Source organism: Brugia malayi (assembly GCF_000002995.4).
Source record: "Brugia malayi strain FR3 genome assembly, contig: Bm_v4_Chr1_scaffold_001, whole genome shotgun sequence".
Classification (NCBI taxonomy): domain Eukaryota; kingdom Metazoa; phylum Nematoda; class Chromadorea; order Rhabditida; family Onchocercidae; genus Brugia; species Brugia malayi.
Genome location: NW_025062475.1, coordinates 9,508,635 through 9,525,796, shown reverse-complemented (window position 1 = coordinate 9,525,796; position 17,162 = coordinate 9,508,635). Strand labels below are relative to the sequence as shown.

At 34.7% G+C, this 17,162-nt stretch overlaps 4 protein-coding genes and 1 non-coding gene across 5 annotated transcripts; all 5 read left to right on the top strand.

Moving 5' to 3' along the window:
- Positions 1-1,097: 1,097 nt before the first annotated feature.
- Positions 1,098-2,118, top strand: Bma-rsp-3.3 (Uncharacterized protein; the record flags this gene model as incomplete). Its single annotated transcript, XM_001900587.2, has 4 exons — positions 1,098-1,261; positions 1,361-1,595; positions 1,663-1,800; positions 1,942-2,118. 4 exons carry the CDS (start codon positions 1,098-1,100, stop codon positions 2,116-2,118), a joined length of 714 nt encoding a protein of 237 aa, XP_001900622.2.
- A 1,815-nt stretch (positions 2,119-3,933) lies between these two features.
- Bm18172 (Uncharacterized protein) lies at positions 3,934-4,250 on the top strand (the record flags this gene model as incomplete). The annotated part of the gene is made up of 2 exons (XM_043077297.1): positions 3,934-3,977; positions 4,169-4,250. 2 exons carry the CDS (start codon positions 3,934-3,936, stop codon positions 4,248-4,250), a joined length of 126 nt encoding a protein of 41 aa, XP_042933231.1.
- Positions 4,251-4,547: 297 nt separating this feature from the next.
- Positions 4,548-9,802, top strand: Bm10790 (Uncharacterized protein; the record flags this gene model as incomplete). The annotated part of the gene is made up of 11 exons (XM_043077296.1): positions 4,548-4,748; positions 5,288-5,382; positions 6,071-6,146; positions 6,433-6,594; positions 7,002-7,052; positions 7,315-7,479; positions 8,180-8,314; positions 8,415-8,482; positions 8,571-8,798; positions 9,289-9,459; positions 9,766-9,802. The coding sequence occupies 11 exons, from the start codon at positions 4,548-4,550 to the stop codon at positions 9,800-9,802; spliced, it is 1,389 nt and encodes a 462-aa protein (XP_042933230.1).
- Bm14633 lies at positions 7,871-7,942 on the top strand. The gene has a single exon. It is a non-coding gene; the product is annotated as a tRNA-Ala (tRNA).
- A 5,591-nt stretch (positions 9,803-15,393) lies between the features above and the next one.
- Positions 15,394-16,876, top strand: Bm3108 (Uncharacterized protein; the record flags this gene model as incomplete). Its single annotated transcript, XM_043077295.1, has 5 exons — positions 15,394-15,413; positions 15,909-16,038; positions 16,125-16,220; positions 16,381-16,452; positions 16,634-16,876. The coding sequence occupies 5 exons, from the start codon at positions 15,394-15,396 to the stop codon at positions 16,874-16,876; spliced, it is 561 nt and encodes a 186-aa protein (XP_042933229.1).
- Positions 16,877-17,162: the final 286 nt, after the last annotated feature.

Genomic DNA, 17,162 nt, shown 5'->3' with positions numbered 1-17,162 from the left:
ATTATGGTCATCCTAACTACAGTGTGCAGATATTCTGACAGTAGTTTTAGTGCATTTGCCCTTTTGTTATGGAGTAAATGAATAGAAGCTAGTGTCATTTACAGAACTGACTAATATTGCTGATACCTGTTGTGAGGTGATGGTATACAATTTAGGATCCATTGATCTCCATGCAGTACTTTAAATCTTAAATATGAATTCAGTTGAATAGTGTCGATAAATTAAGTGCTGTTATACTCAGATATACAGGACTACAGAAAGGAAAATAGATTTTTAAGAAAATTGCATTAGCTATGTGAACAGCATCAATGGAATTGTCTTTTATGAGGAGATTGCTTCTATTTCCAGTACCATCTGTTTGATTGGGTGGAATTTTATTGTCAGGCTGGACAGTAAAATGGTTAAGCAGGATCTTGATTTTTGCAGTTAGAATAGATTTAGTTATTACGCAGGCTCATTTGCTGAAATGATTTTCCTTTCCCGTATTCCATTTTGACTTTTCTTCGTTTCCTGTGTTTCTTTGTCCGAAATTAGGAAATTCTTTCATCGCTCACATGAAGTTAGTCCTTTAACTCATTTGTTTTAAAGGCAAATTTGTTAGATTTATGCTGACGAAATTGTTTTGGTCACTAGAAATCGCTTGTTGGCATTCTGTATAATATAAATTTCTGCTAAACGACAAAATTCATATAATAAGAAATCGTGCCACTATTACGTGGTGGTGTGGTGCTGGTATGTTGGAGGTATTGCGCTGTTATTTTTGATTTCGCCGTGAATTTTAAATTCCCTGTTCTAGTAATTGGCGTTGGGTATCGATTGGGATGGGAAGTGTGTGCTGTTGTGCGTAGCGCGTGTGTGTGTGTATATGCGCTGAAGGTGTGAGTCCAAACTAAGTGGTGTTGGTTGGTTTGGTACTATTCCCAGTAGAGAGGAGTGCGATTGGACCTGTTTTTTTTTTTTATTTTTCATTGTATTATATGAGTACTGTCCCGTGTCTGTGTATTTCGCGTCGCGTTGCTTGGATACGTAAATCAAAAGCAGTGTACATAGTCCTTCTGTGTTTTCTTGAATATACTGTTGCAGATAAGACAAAAAACATGGCTGGTCGTCGTGATTGTCGTGTGTATATTGGCAATCTTCCACCTGATATTAGACAGCGTGATTTGGAAGACTTGTTTTACAAATATGGACATATCAATTTCATTGATGTTAAGCTAACACGTGGAGCACCGTTTGCATTTATCGAATTTGACGACCCACGGTTTGTTTTTTTACCATTTTACGTTGCTGTACTGCAGAATGCTGCAGTGATAATACTATCTATGTTGGTGTTATCTTTTTCGAATTTTTCTCGGTGTAGTGACGCTCGTGACGCCATTCGTGGACGTGATGGCTATGAGTTGGATGGATGCCGGATCAGAGTTGAAATGACTCGCGGAGTTGGTCCTCGTGGTCCAGGGGGTCGCCCACTTTATGGTCCAGATCGTGGGGAACGTGATCGAAGACCACCACCTCCTCGAGGTCCTCCACGTCGCAGTGGGTATCGTGTTTTGGTAACTGGACTTCCAGTAACAGGATCTTGGCAAGATCTGAAGGTAATTTTTTGTGCATAAAAATTAAATATGTATTTCCAAATAGAGATGATTACTTGCTACTATTAAGGATCATATGCGTGAGGCTGGTGACATTTGTTATGCAGACGTTTTCAAAGATGGAACTGGTGTTGTTGAATACACCAGACAAGATGACATGAAGTATGCAATCAAAAAGCTTGATGACACGAAGTTCAAGTCTCATGAGGTCAGTCTTGTAAGCATTTGTGAAAGATATTATTAAGCTTCAACTTTTATGAATTAAATTCATTTGGTTTGTCATTACTATGAACTTAAATATTATCATTAAGACGTTTCTATATGTGAATACGGACGTAGCATATTACAGGGTGAAACATCTTACATTCGGGTGAAGGAGGCAGCAATCGATGATCGTTACAGGTCACGTTCACGATCTCCTCGTGGTTCTCCGAAATACAGCCCGAAGTCGGCTTCTCGTTCGCGATCTCGTTCGCCGATACATTCCGCATCACCTGCGCGATCCTCTCGCTCACGTTCACAATAAAGATGTATGGATCACCGAAGATTTTTTATCGTTGTTGTTTGGGAATTTCGGTTATTGTTGCCTTTTCAGCAATCATTTTTATTGCACTCTTTGAAAGTTTCAAACGACTCTTCCAAATTTTGAAGGGATGATCTCTTCTGCTAGTGACTCTTGCCGAGATAACAGTATAAGCTTGTAAGCCTAAATTTTCAGTGTCAGGCAGAAGAGCTTGAAAATACAGGATTAATGTGATGCTTTAGTGTGTTTGATATAGTAACAGCCACTTATTGCTTTAAGGTATGGTCAGAGTGTATATGAGAGTGTCGTGATTGTCTTTGAAAAAGAGAAAATCTTTTTTGCTGCAACACATTGATTTTTCGTTGGATTGTTTACAGTAATCTCATTATTACGCGTATTCATTTATTCAAGACCAGAGTTTTTTTTTTTTTTTTTTTTTTCAGTAATGCAATGTTTATGAATTCAGCATGCTTGTTATTCATTTTAGCGTTGAGATGCGTCCGAATTTAATAAATTTTTGTATTTCCTCTTTATTACATTATTCGTACCATCCATTTTCTGGCAGTGATTCTATTTTTGTTTTTTCAGTGACGCCTCAGCAAACACTGTTTATGTGAGGATATTGATAGGGATAATCAACGACCACTACATTCTATTCAACCAAACAACAGAATGTGTTTAATGCGACGCCAAATTTACGCCTCTGTCAAACAAATCATTTCTGGGACTTTATATCAAAAAACAATGTGGAGGGAACGGCCTCGATTAGTACACCAACGAGTGCATCGACTTCTCCCGAATCCCCGATCCCGGATTTGTTGGCAGTGTTTGTGCAACGCACCACGGGAATGTTTGGCAGCGAAACGATAGGCTCTCGGCTCGAGTCTTCTCGAAACGATTTGTGGGCCCCGATAAGTTTTATTGACACTTGGAGGTTGACATGGGTTGGGTGATGTGGAAATTTTTGGAATTAGGTTTGTCCGAAACCAACACTAACTAGCATTTAGATCCAAGGGTAGGTTGCAAGTGTGTTAAGTGCTGCTGTAGACAGTGTATTTAACGCTGATGTGTTCACTATGAGTTGACAGTTTTTTTTTTTTTTTTTTTTGGAGGAGTGGGAGGGGAAGGGAGCGTTTTTCAGGCAATGATGTATGGATTTTGCATGACCAGATATCCAGATATGATGTGCACGAGCAGCAGGTGAAGCATTTGGATTTATCATTTTCGTAAACATTTCCAAATGCCCCTTTATTCCGAATTTGATCTAATCTGCATAAAATACGTTGGTTAAGCCAAACGCGTTCGCTAGTTTTACTATAAGCATAAAGCTTTACTTCATTTGTTCCGACTAAAGCTATTTGGTGATGTAAATTATCTGCTGAACTTGTTGGTTTTAATCGGTCTTTCTGCATCAATGACAGGAGAGATGAGTAGAACACATATTTGCTTGCACACAGTGTTTTGAAAATGCCATGAAAAGAATTACTCATGCCTGTGCGTGTTTTTCGAATGGAGGTTTGTGGGTTTAGGTTTCACGGAGCTTATTTTGGGTTAGGAATTTATTAGAGGGACTTCAAACAATTTCGAGGATGAATGTGGTAGAGCTTATTATAAGGGTATTTTGTTGGAGCTTGATTTCGCTTATCGGCATTAGTAACAATGTCTGTGACGACGGCGTAATGCTAGCTCAATGGATTGGTGACCTGAAGCTGTATTCTTTTTAAAGAATGGTGTTAGAATCCTGCTGTTGACACTGTATTATATTCATTAGGATTCTTGACATAGAATTTGTTATGAAGTGAATTAATTAGCCAAAGGATGGGACTTCGCGGTATTATTCGTATTTATGCTCACGGCGAACGGTTGATTTTTTTTTTTTTTGATAAGGTCGTTGATATTATGGTACTTACCTGTCTACCTGTCTAGTGAAAATTATTCATTTACTGACTTTTGTAGTGCAATTCTCTTCATCAGTAGGCTGTTGCTGTTGGGTTTTGCCTTTATTATATGGAAGTCGTCATTGGTGCATCATTGTCTACTACTTAATTTCAAGGTCTGAAACAAAATTTTTACGGACGAAGGATCATAACAGGCCATTTGCTTGGAGCATGGCTAAATATCCGGGAGAAATATAGCAAATCAATTAATAATAGGAATACTCCACCGAAATCGCCCTTACAAATCAATGAAAAACACAATTATAAATGTTTGGTGGTGAAGAATTTTGTTTTTCTAAGCAGACTGCTGGAAGACTTTATCAAGATTAGTGAGAGTATTCCATAGCATTATATCATTTCAAAAAAAAGCATTTTTGTACAAAAGAAAAATTGCATAAGTGGGATTCATAAATCAATTTTGTTTTATGGTATTCTGTTTCCATTTAAGCTTTTGTTCTGTAATCCTCCGTGTATCATTTGAAATGATTGAAATAAATGGTCATATTGTTCGAAGTATTGTTGACTTCAGACAAAAGTAATCCAGAAGAGAACAATACATTTGAGGCGTCATTCGACAACACGCAGAAAATTTTCATCGAAGTTACAGACGCCCTTAACCACGTCATTCTCATCAAAACGTGTCCCTTATCCGAAAGAGATTACGAGTTATTTGGATCAGTTCGTCGTTGGACAAGAGTATGCCAAGAAGATTCTTGCTGTCGGTGTCTACCAGCATTATAAACGTTTCTCGTATAATGCTATTCTTAAAGAGAAAGGATCTCAGGCATTTCAGTTTTTTTATCGGGACAAAGATTGTTGCAACTTATGGACATAACTGCGTTTGCATACTGCGCATTTGTAATTTAGTTCAGCTGTAATGGGGCACTTAGCGAATGACATGCTTTTGACTTTAGTGATACCCCTTCCTAATTGGTGAGGAATAACCGTCACTTTTTATAGAAATAGGAGGTGCATATTGGAACATGAAGAAAAATAGGTGTAAAAAAAGTGTTTCTGGGAAACTCGTTTAACTTTCATTACTTATTTCCTCATCAATCTCGTAACTTTCATCACTGCAAATGAAATGCTTCCAATTTAATGTACCAGTTAGTTAAATTTTACAACTACAAATTAAACTCGTCATTAGCTTGGTAACCGATCTCGTAGTAGTCCTTGTAGAACACTTAGTAAGTTCAGAATAAATTTTTCAAATATTTGCTTCCTGATGATTTTAGATCCAACCATTCCCTATACATGTGACCAAGAAAGAAATTCCTGGTCTTTCGTTAGTCGATGAGAGCGTCATTTTGAGGAAAATTTTGCAGAAAAGGTGAATATTTTAATCTTTCTCGATTGCTCACTCAAAAAGTGAGTTTTAAGCTATATTCATAGTGAATCGAACTATAAGAGTGTTACCTTCATAACTCTAAATCATCTAGCACGGTCGAGGATGTGATTCCGGATGATTATGCACATAATCGGAAACCGTAAAGTTAACCTCTTCTGATGATGGATATACGTGTTCTCATCCAAAATGAGCAAAACATATGTAGTACATGATTTTTTGTTTTAAGAGAAACACTGATTTACTATGAATAGTTTACACCTCGAATATGACTACCCACAATGTCAACTACGATCACAGTTCGTTGTCATTCGTATGGCTCCATTTTAAGCATCATGAAATTCTATTTGAGATTAGGAAAAAAAGTGCGAGATTAGAAAGAAATTAGAAAAAAAATGTGAGAAGTGATAAGTGAGTACAAAATGTTAAAAGGGTTTTTGTACTGCTTGATCATTGACCCTTCCAATGCTTTTTTTTTTTTGAATATGACACTTCTTTCTACTTTCATTGACAATACTTTTCGAAATTTATTGATTTTACTTCAAATTTTTGTAAAACTTATTTCAGAATTAATATAAAAACTGAAAAACTGTTTTAGATTTATTTGACTTTTTGTTTTTGAAATTTGAAACACAGAAGCAAGTAAACTTCCACCGAGGAAAAATTATTTCAGTAATGGAATAAGTAAACCTCACGGTACGATTAGTTTCAATAAGAAGTCAATTCGAGCTTTAATGGAGATGGATAAGGTAGTTTAATTTTTGTACTTTTATTAATTAATGGTGCGTTTTCCGTAAGAAAATTAAGTATCCTTTTATCACTTTCATTTAGCCGCTGCGCTCGCTTTTGACCATTTCACTAGGACTTTTCTTTCGCATTAATTAAATATAGAAATTTTTTGAAAATTAGTTAACTAAATAAACAAGATGATACCGGTTCTACAATTTGTCTATGAATGGAAAAACGAAGTATAAGAAAATATGAAATTTAAATTAGTTTAGTTATCTTGCAACATTCATTCATCTCATTTTCCAGGATAATGATTTGGGTAAATCAAATATACTTCTGATGGGACCATCTGGTGTTGGAAAAACTTACTTAACACAAATACTGGCCGAAATATTAGATGTACCAATAGCAATGTGCGACTGCACATTACTAACACAATCTGGCTATGTTGGGGATGACGTTGATACGGTTGGTTCTTGATAGTTTAAATAATTATGGCATTCAGTCCATCAAAATCTCTCCTTTTCATACAGCGCAGGTTGCTTTTTACAAACTGTTATGGATGAGAGAGCATCAAGTAAATCTTCATTTTGTGGAGCCAGGATGATGTCACACTACCAGATTCCCATGTCTGAAGACTCTCCATGCCACACGTGATGTATTTTGCCACCTCGGTAGATCTATTACATCGAGTAATCAAGTGTTCCTATCTCACATTTTAACCATTATAATTAGCTTCATCAAATCTAATTGCTATGAATATTCCTAATGGCATGACACCGTGTATCTATCCTTGGTAATCTTTTTTAGCATCAATTCTATACATTATCTATTTTCGTATTTGTGTTGAGAACTAAATACCGAATTAATTACAGGTCATCCAGAAACTTCTTGCTAATGCAGATGGTGACATTGATGCGACACAGGTTGGAAGAGTGATATTTTGCTATTTGTTAATTTGAATGTTTAACACAGAAAGCTTACTTCGTCACAGATTCTCCTTATACGTTTTCAAAATCGTCGTGAGGAATTAGGATTTGCTTCTAACTAAGTTCTTAACTAAAGGTTTACTAGAGAATCGATTAATGAAGTTATTTCTTCATTAATTTGGTTTTCGTTACCTTCTACCTTCTAGATTTGTGGGAGAAAGTCCAATAATCGAATGTAACATGTTGTTTCATAATCTAGAGAGGTATCGTTTTCCTGGATGAATTCGATAAAATCAGCAGTTCGTTGGATTTGGAATCACGCTCATTCCGAGATGTTGGAGGTCGAGGTGTGCAGCAAGCATTTCTGAAACTAGTGGAAGGTACCGCAGTGAAGGTGAAACAACCCGGGTCTAATGGAACACGGGTATGTACAGTATTTCACTACAGTGAGTAAAGGTTTTAGCTTCTTTCTACCATCAAATTTCGATATGAAATTAAATTTAAAGATGAAGTAGGGATCAATAAAGAAACGATGCTAACTGACAAAGATGAAATACGATAGGACAAATTTTGATTGAGAATCAGAAGCACTGGAAGTGATGAAAACATAAATAATCTTGTATATAAAAAATCATAAATAAGTTCATGATGAATGTCTAGGAAAAGGAGGGAGTTATCTCTAAAAAGCAGTTATCTCCAGACAAGACGTCAAAACAAATTATACAACGTCCTCTATTGTCACAAACAAATATAACTAATAACACAACAGAAAGTTAAAATCTGTGAATAATGATTCTGGTTCCCCACAATCTGTTGGGGATATAGCTCAGGGGTAGAGCGCTCCCTTAGCATGGGAGAGGGCTGGGGTTCGATTCCCCATATCTCCAGATACTTCGGGGACTTTTTGGTACTTCTACCATATTCATCCTAGTTATTTACTGCAACACAACTACTCTAGTAAAATCTCGGAATTACGAGTTGGCATGCAATTTGCGAATCCAGAGCAGTATCTTTCTGCTCTGACTTCTACCGGATTCGCAGTAATTGGTCTTGAACTGAAGTATATGGCTTATTTATGCTTTCATACGGTTTATTTGTTTATCCAACCTATCAATACTTTGTAGGTGGATGTGGATACAACGAATATATTATTCATTGCTTCTGGAGCATTTAACAATTTGGATCGAATTATTAGTCAGCGCCTTTACAAGAAACTTGTTGGATTTGGTACTGGAAAGGATAAGGAAAAGTATGAAAAGGTTTGAATCTTGACTGTTTTCAGAGTTCCCAAATAGCAAGGAAATAACAAAAATATCGCCTTTTCATATTGCTAAATAAATGATGTGTAATATGTTTCAGGATGAGATCAAAATAAGCAAGCATCGGGACGATTTGCTTAGACAAGTAGAGCATGTTGATCTCATAAAGTAATGATAATCCGTATTTTCTCAACTAAATTAAATTTTCTTATGGTATGGCGAATAAAAAAAAGTTATAATACATTTATTATTCTAGATTTGGTATGCTACCCGAATTAGTAGGACGTTTCCCTGTGCTCGTCCCATTTACTAGTCTGACAGAAGAATTACTCGTGCGAATAATGAAAGAGCCAAAAAGTTCGATTGTCTCACAGGCCGAAAAACAGTTCTTGCTTGACAACATACAACTGTGTTTCACCGACTGTGCCTTGAAGGAAATCGCCCGTACTGCAGCACAAAAAGGAACCGGAGCACGAGCACTTAGGTTATTATCCGATACTAGAACTAATATACACATATGAAAAATAGCACTCCTTTACAAATTCGACACTAGTCAATATGAAGACTACCTTAACATTTTGAAAAAGTCGCGTTCTGATCTTATGTCTGTAAACAAGCAGTAAATGCTCCCCGTCCATATTATGGAAAAAAACATCGGTAAAATCTCTCAGCAAAAATTTTCCACACACCCACTCACAATGAGTTTTAATGAAATGCTTTCAATTTAATGTACCAGCCAGTTAAGTTTACAACTACAAATTAAACTCGTCATTAACTTGGTAACCGACTTTGTAGTAGCCCTTGTGGAACACTTAGTAAGTTCAGAATTTTTTTAAATATTTGCTTCCTCATGATTCTAAATGATAAGCTTTTTGTGATTTAATATCATAAGAATTAGCTGCACCCGTTAATTTCGCTTTCTATTTTCTCATATAAACTATTAAAGTAGTAATGTTCAAACAACAGTATTTCAGATCAATAACCGAAAAAGTATTGTTAGATGCAAAGTATGACTTGCCTGGTACAGACATACATAAATTGGTTATTGATGCGGACGTTGTCAAAGGCAACTGCCGTTATTATACGATGGAAAGTGCGGACATCATGAATTCTAAAGTCCCCAAACAATCACTTATACGAATAAGGTAAGCTCAAGAATGCACTCCTAACTTCCTTCTTTGCAGTTAATTGCTTTTAAGACATGTTTTAAAAAAAGTAAATCATGTCAGTCTTTCTATAATGATTAAGGATATTTAACAACTTCTTGAAAGTTAGGCAATACTTCGCAATGCATCCAATTAAAGTAGAAATGCTTGGAAAAGAAAGATTATAAAATCCTAAAAAGGAACTATTATATTGTTTTCCATATGAAGTCATATAATAGATAAACAATTATAAATTTAACGAATGAATATTTAACGATATTCAAATTTTTGTATCACAATTTGCAGTCCAAATGACGACAAACAAAATGATTTCGTGAAGTAGATGCAACAGATATGAAATCAGTTCAAGCAGAATAAAATAGATCTTGGTATCTTCTATGGAAATAAATCTTGCCAGTCTATAAAAATAAATATCCATAAATTTTAAGCAAATTGTTGTTTAAAAAAATCAAGCACAAGGATTAAAAAGTGGATTACATAAACTTTTACTTTATTAAAACCCAAAAACCCAACAAACTTCCAATAAAAATTTACAAGATACAACAGAAAATTTATATATGAACATGTATCGTTTTAACGATATGCATAAATGAGACGTTGTTAAAAGGATTGATAGTTGTGGATGCAAAATTTTAACTATGCTTACTTTTTTTATTAGTCTTCACTTAATAGTTTTACGCATATTAAAGTCAACTTAAGTCATAACTGGAAATGTACATCCCTTAATAGCGAAAAGCTGCTTAATTCCCAAAAATCCTGTTTTCCGTCCACGAAGCTGAAAAAATGCAATTCCTTTTATATTGGAATTATAAAAGGACCAACCAACTTTAAAAAAAAAGTAAATAGTTTTAAAGCGTTAAATGGCCGAAAAACGTCTAAGGTTATTAAACGCATTGAGAACAGTTTGATGGCAACAAAGTTTATATCGGCAATATGATAATTCAGCAGCACGCTCAAACACAATTCACTAGTGGATCGATAGTGACTTTGTCGACAGTTAAGCTGGAGCAACAGCAGTGATGGAAAGAAATATAATAACAGTTACAAAGGGCTTAAATTAAAAAACTATAATGTGTTAAAATAATAAAATTACCTCTGTATAAAGCATTTCTCAGATAAAGAATTCATCATATCATATAGAAATTAATTACAACGTTTACCCAGTGATAAATCTGTTATCTAATTTGAATCACATAATATGCACATCTGGCATGCTAAAATAAAAACTTTATATATCAGTCTTTTGGATGAAATAAAAATATTTCTGATCCTAACTTGCATCTGCATTACCTTCATCTCCCTATCATTATATCTCAATCTTCATCTTTAGGCTATTATTTATATTTGATTATCTACAGTGTTAACAGTAAACTAGTAATTTTACCATGCAACAATTTATCAAGGATTAAATTTTCCTTTTTTTTTTGCTATATCTAACTCATTTACTAATTTAACTCCAAATTTTCGTGACAGATGGTGTCGGCAAATAGGCTGAAGGCACTATTACGGTAACTAAAGAATAAAGAGGTATATAGGATTTTATAGCTAATATACAGTGTATATAGGATCTTATAGTTAATAAAGAACAAAGGAGTCATCCCAACAAGCAACGAAGCGAAAGGAAAAGCACAATGAGATAATAGATATACAAAGGAAACGATGTGGATACTGGGAAAAGAAGGGTTCTCAGCGGTGTAAGCGGACCAATTTCTCAATACGGATTATTACATGGGGTAGACGAGTTGAGGAACGGTGGTGTTAGGGCGCATTTAGGTGGTGTTAGAGGAAAACGGTTAGAAGGATGAGTAAGAGGGATTCGTTTTTAGGACAACAATGGAGGTTTAGTTACTCAAGTTTGAGGTGTGAAAAACAATCGATGACAGCAACGGGAGTTTATTTACCCAAATTGAGTATTAAAACGACGTGAATTACGAAAAACGAAGAAATTCAACGGGTGGAGAAATACAAAGACAAGCATAATATTCTGGCAATAAACGAGACGTTCAAGCGAAACGACAGTTACGACACTCAACGACAATTCAAGGATCAAGAAGAAAAGGGAAAAAAACAACAACAGTCAGTTCGATCAGTCCTACTAATAGTACAACGCGAGCGAAGAGAAAAAAAAAGTGATAAGAATATAAACTGAGCAGGAAACAATTATATAAAAGGAATCGTCTCGTATCAAAAAAGATTGAACTATTTTTTTTTTCCTACAGATGGAGCGTTTGAGAGATACTGTCTATAAAGGGATCGTACAGAAAGAAATTGAGTAAAATCAACGAAACTACGTTTTTCAACTGAACTCACATTATGTGTTGATCATCGCAAGGATGTTATATAGAAAAATTAAACGAAGAAAGACTAGAATCAGAAGTAACAAACAGCACAGTACTTGACGGAAAACGACTAGGAAGTAAAAAATCACGCCATAAACTTAGAAGCTCCGAAAATCCAAATGAAAGCGATGACACTATTTGATACAGACTTACTGCTATTATTTGTTTTAACGGACTAGGGATAGAAAATGGAGAAAAAAAAATTAAAAAAAAAAAAAAGAAAATTTGATTTCACCATAAGACACCAAAAACATACCATCTCACGAAAACAAAGCTGATAAAAATTTGAACGAAGGAATTCAGTACTTGGGAAGTTAGCTTTATGACAAATGGTGGAAATCAACGGCCAGAATTTTCTCTAATGAAAAGGAAAGAATTACATGGAACAAAGGCTACTGAAAGCAATTCGATATATTTACTAGCATCATAGACTTCTTAAAGTTCATCAAACTAGACGAAACACAAGAATTGGAATTAGGATTCCTCGCGAATAAAACGTGATCATAACCAGAAATTGCTACATAAATAATATTGGCGACAACACAAATGCGATATGTAACATGTGCAACTGGCATGATGGGCCATGATACTATTGAATGAAGGCAATGCAATTTAAATGACACGTAACGAATCGGAAAGAAGGTATAAGGTTTGCTAAACTTGGAAAGAATTGAAAGAACAAATTAAAAAGTCATCATGGATTATGTACTAAAAGCTTATCAAAAAGATTCCAGAATAAACGCACCCAATAAGTATGGCCATTATTATGACAAAATCAATGATGCCATAATTTCTGCAATGCAAGAATTAAATGCGATCGAGTGAATGCGTTGACGGAAGACGTTTCCACATTAGTTGTACTGGAAAATCTTCAACTCAGCCTTAAAAGGAAAGACTGAGCTACTTACGACAGTTGAATAATAAGCAAGTCCAAAAATTAAGATACAACCAAATTTATCTGTTACTCAGAATCTCTGGCTGATTCCACCTAGCTGACTAACGAGATAGAACTGACGATAATCTTCAGCGTGAAATGAATTTTTTCAAATTTAGAAAACTCTCCATCAAAAAAGTTAAATAAACAATGCTACCAATCTGAAGTATAATTTCCATTTAGTCTACTGAACTCATGAAATTTATTATAATTTTAAGGAAAAACTTTGACTTTACAATTGGAAAGTAACATTTTTAAACAGCAGGACGATCTTATTATTCACGTATCAAAATAACTCTCGTCACAGTCGCAACCGCAAACCTTTCTCCCTTCAAGAATATGAAAATCTCAACAAATCCAAAAGCATATACAGTAAATGAAGAATTACTATCTCGATTCTTCCACATTTAACTCTAGATTTGGGAAACATTTCAACTAAAACTCAATCAAAATCACTGATAAAATTCAAGTGATGAATGAGGATATCACGACTTGCATGCTTCTTCATTACAGAAGACAATTTAGGGATTGAATTTGTAGCAGAAGCACTTTCTTTTTTTTTTTGATTTTCTTAACATAACTCCGAGTCTAGAACGTCTTATTGATTGGTTTTTTCCATTATTGTTTGTGATGACGAAAATCTAGTTTCCGTTACTATATAGTATCGTTATTATATACACACAGCATCATAAAATTAACAAAAGAGATAAGTGATTCTGCTTATAAAGATAAACTCCCAAAGAATACGTGGAATATTCCATATGCAAATAAGCATATGCGAATTTCATCCAGAAGAGAAATAAAATGAAAACCTTTTTGAAAAGGTCGTTTGAATGCATGTACTTTAGAATTTCTATATGATATTTTCGGGCAAGTTTCCCAACATAACAGTTAGTCGCATCATTTTAAACTGATATGCTTTCAGCTTCCTCTCTAAAAAAAAAAAAAAAAAAACTGATTGTTTATTTAGTCACTACATCCAATAATAGAATGAGTACACGCTGAAATTTTTACACGACGATTTTCTGGATGCTCAAAACATCAGTAATTCTTCTGAAGTTTGGATCACATACATTTACTTTGTTAGCAAATAACCGTACAACTGGAACAGCTTGGAGCCTGCAAGATCTATTTTTGTTCCGATGGAATTCTTTTTCTGTTATGGTGTGAAACAATTAAAGACAGTTATAACGAATAAGTTCGTTTAACAGTGCGAATTATTTCAAGAATTTCAAGTTATTCAGCTCAGAAAGGATTTCTGAAAACATAAAAACGAAGCGTTTCCTCGAAGTGATACGTTTCAGTAACCAATGATCAATATATATGTCATCCAGTGATAATCCATTGAAGCTAGTGAATTGATGTCAAAGGATGAACAGTTGAAATGTGAACTCTGAACCACAATAACTAGAGCATTGAGAAAATTTGGGGTAGACGAACATATTAAACAAAAGAGAAGAAAATATCAGGTATCTTCAATTTTATTTCTATATGCTTACTAGCAGGAATTAACTATCAGTCGAAGTAGAATATCATTGACAGACATAACATCATTGATGTTTCCCTCGGCACAAATTTCAAACTCACGCTCGATAAAATAAGAAGTAAAAAATTTAACGACGATAAGCTAAAAATTGCCCATAACAAGGCGATAAATATTGATAATCAAAGGGTCGTCACAGATCATTTAACCTTAGTAAGACAGCTAAAAAAGGGGATGCTGAAAATTTATTAATTATTAAAAACTATCCTGAGTTAATTCAGCAGAATGTGAAAAACTGGGAGATATGAAAGTAGCAATCTTATAAATACGCTTCCTACAGAGGCGTGAAATTCAGTAAAATAGCTACGTTATTCATTTATATATTTAAGTACTGAATTTGAAGAAAAAAATTCAACTTAACGAAATGTACTGTTTTGACAAAATCAACTTATAAAGAATTGTCACTATTGGGTGGAAGAACAAAAGGAGAGAGAATTAATTCAATAATTCGTATAATTCATTGTCTTCGAGAGTAAAACCTGTCTCATACTTAATGCAAACATTCGGATGCAGTTCCCATCTTTTTCAAAAGACTAAATTGGAGCGGCAACAATAAAATTTCATTTTCTTATGAGAAAATTTTCCAGAAATGAACAAATAGAAATTTCCAGCAAAAACGTTCATTACTAATAAAGCACATTAATAGAGCAATTACTAATATTACACTCTCATATTACCCCGTCCTTACAATCACTATACATAGCAAATATTACCAACTAATTTGTTCCAAATATTGTAACCTACTAAAAGTTTGCAGTGATACATGCCACATATACATGTGCACAATACTTACGTAACTTACGCAAGCGAATTATGTAGTATGTAAATCGTAAATCCAAATGGTATTTCATAATTGCTACGAAAATTCAAAATCCCTTCTTACCTTAGTCAAATTTTAACGGGCGTTGGTTATATATGGACGACTCACAGTGATGTGACATGGTTTTTGGAGTGACACATGTGTGGAAGGGATGGAGAGGGATTGTAGCAGGCGAGGTGGGTTATGGTTTTTCTAATGAAGTCAATTTCAGGTAATACTTATATGGTACACAGAGTTACTGGTGATTAGTGATTAGTCGTATTTTCTGTTTGATCGAATGGATGATCGTGAACCGTGGTAAGTAACCTTCCTTCCCATTTCTTGTTTAACCGATCGCTTATATCCACGGGAGGGTTTTCAGATTTTTGGTGCAATAAGTAGCGAAGTTTGTTGTTGCATTCTGTGACCGTCAGGCGTTTTTTCTTTTGTGGATGCAAATATTAGAAATAGAAATTATTTGTATTCTACTGCCTATTAATATTCCACTGCTGCTAATTCTTTATGTACACTTCGATCTCTTTTTTTCCCCGCCCTCGTTTATCTTATCTTTCGTTTAGAGCGTTGTTTCCTTCAAACTACTTTTTTATATGATAAGTAAAGTTTGGATGTAACAGAATGCAGCAGAGTAGGATTCACAACTATTATTAGACCGTGTATTAGATATTAGACATATATAATATATATTATGGCCTGTGTTTTTTTATATATTGTTCATTTACGTCTTATTGGTAGTGCAAATTCACTTTGTATTCATTTCGTATTAGTAAGTTTTGTATTAGTCACATTTTTCAGTCCATACAGAATTGGAGATGATGTTGGTGGTGCATTTTCACTAGGTCTGGCTGGTGGATCTATATTTCACGCTCATAGTGGTTTCAGAAATTCTCCGTGGGGACATAAACTTGTTGGTATTGTGCGCGAGGTATTTTTTCTAGTTTTATTGTTTGATCCTCATCGGTTGTTTCATTTTCGAAAAAAACTTTTAGCTTGTATATTATTCGATTACAGGTGCGTACACGGTCACCAGTCGTTGGTGGACAATTTGCAGCATGGGGCGGATTGTTTAGTGCAATTGATTGTAGTCTAGTAGGCATACGAAAAAAGGTTTACAACTAATTTATTCTCAAGCTTTGTCCATTTCACCGAATTTGCTTGTATAGCTCTAAAAGGATTTGTCCTAAGAAATTACTTTTTAAGAAGAAACAAGCTTTTTTATTTGCAGTTCTTATATAGCATGTTTTCGTTATTTATACAACTGTTGCAGGAAGATATGCTCAATCCAATCGTATCCGGTGGACTGACTGGTGCTTTATTGGCTGTTCGATCTGGCCCCATGGTTTGTATTTCTGAAAATTCATGTTTTGCATAATTTAATCAATCATATCCTGATTGTTATGCATTTCTTTAAAGTTTAATCTTCATTAAATTTTCGTAAATTCAGTTTTAGTGATAGGTTTTTAATAGTTAGTTATAGAATTTTCCATATAGCCAGTCTTAGAATGTTATGCTCATTGCAGGTAATGATGGGTTCAGCTGCCGTTGGTGCAGTGATAGTGGGTATGATTGAAGTAGCGTCATTAGCAGTGGGTAAATTTGCTGGTATGGTGCTAGACCCGAATGCTGTGCAACAGCATGAGTTGGAAGATCCAGCAATTTTAAGCGCAAAGCAACAACAGAAGCATGGAAACGCTGGAAGTAGTTCTACTAGTGTTTCTGGAGATGCTTCTGCTGTTCCATTTTCATTAGCTCAACCTTATTAATATTAATATGACCTTATTGAATCATGATGTTGGTCATCATGATCAGATTTACTACTGTTACGTTTTCTTTTTTTTTTTTTTTTTTTTCATTATTGTATAACTATTGCTATTCACTAATTTAAAGGCTACTTTATTTCGAAATGTTATAATATGCCGTCGGATGAAAATGTTATTTACTTCATGCAGAGTAAGTCTTCGTGTTGCGCCATTTTAGGAAGGACGTTTAATAGTTGCTTCCAATAACGAAACCGGTAGTACAGAAAAAAATGTGTGTATATTTTCACTA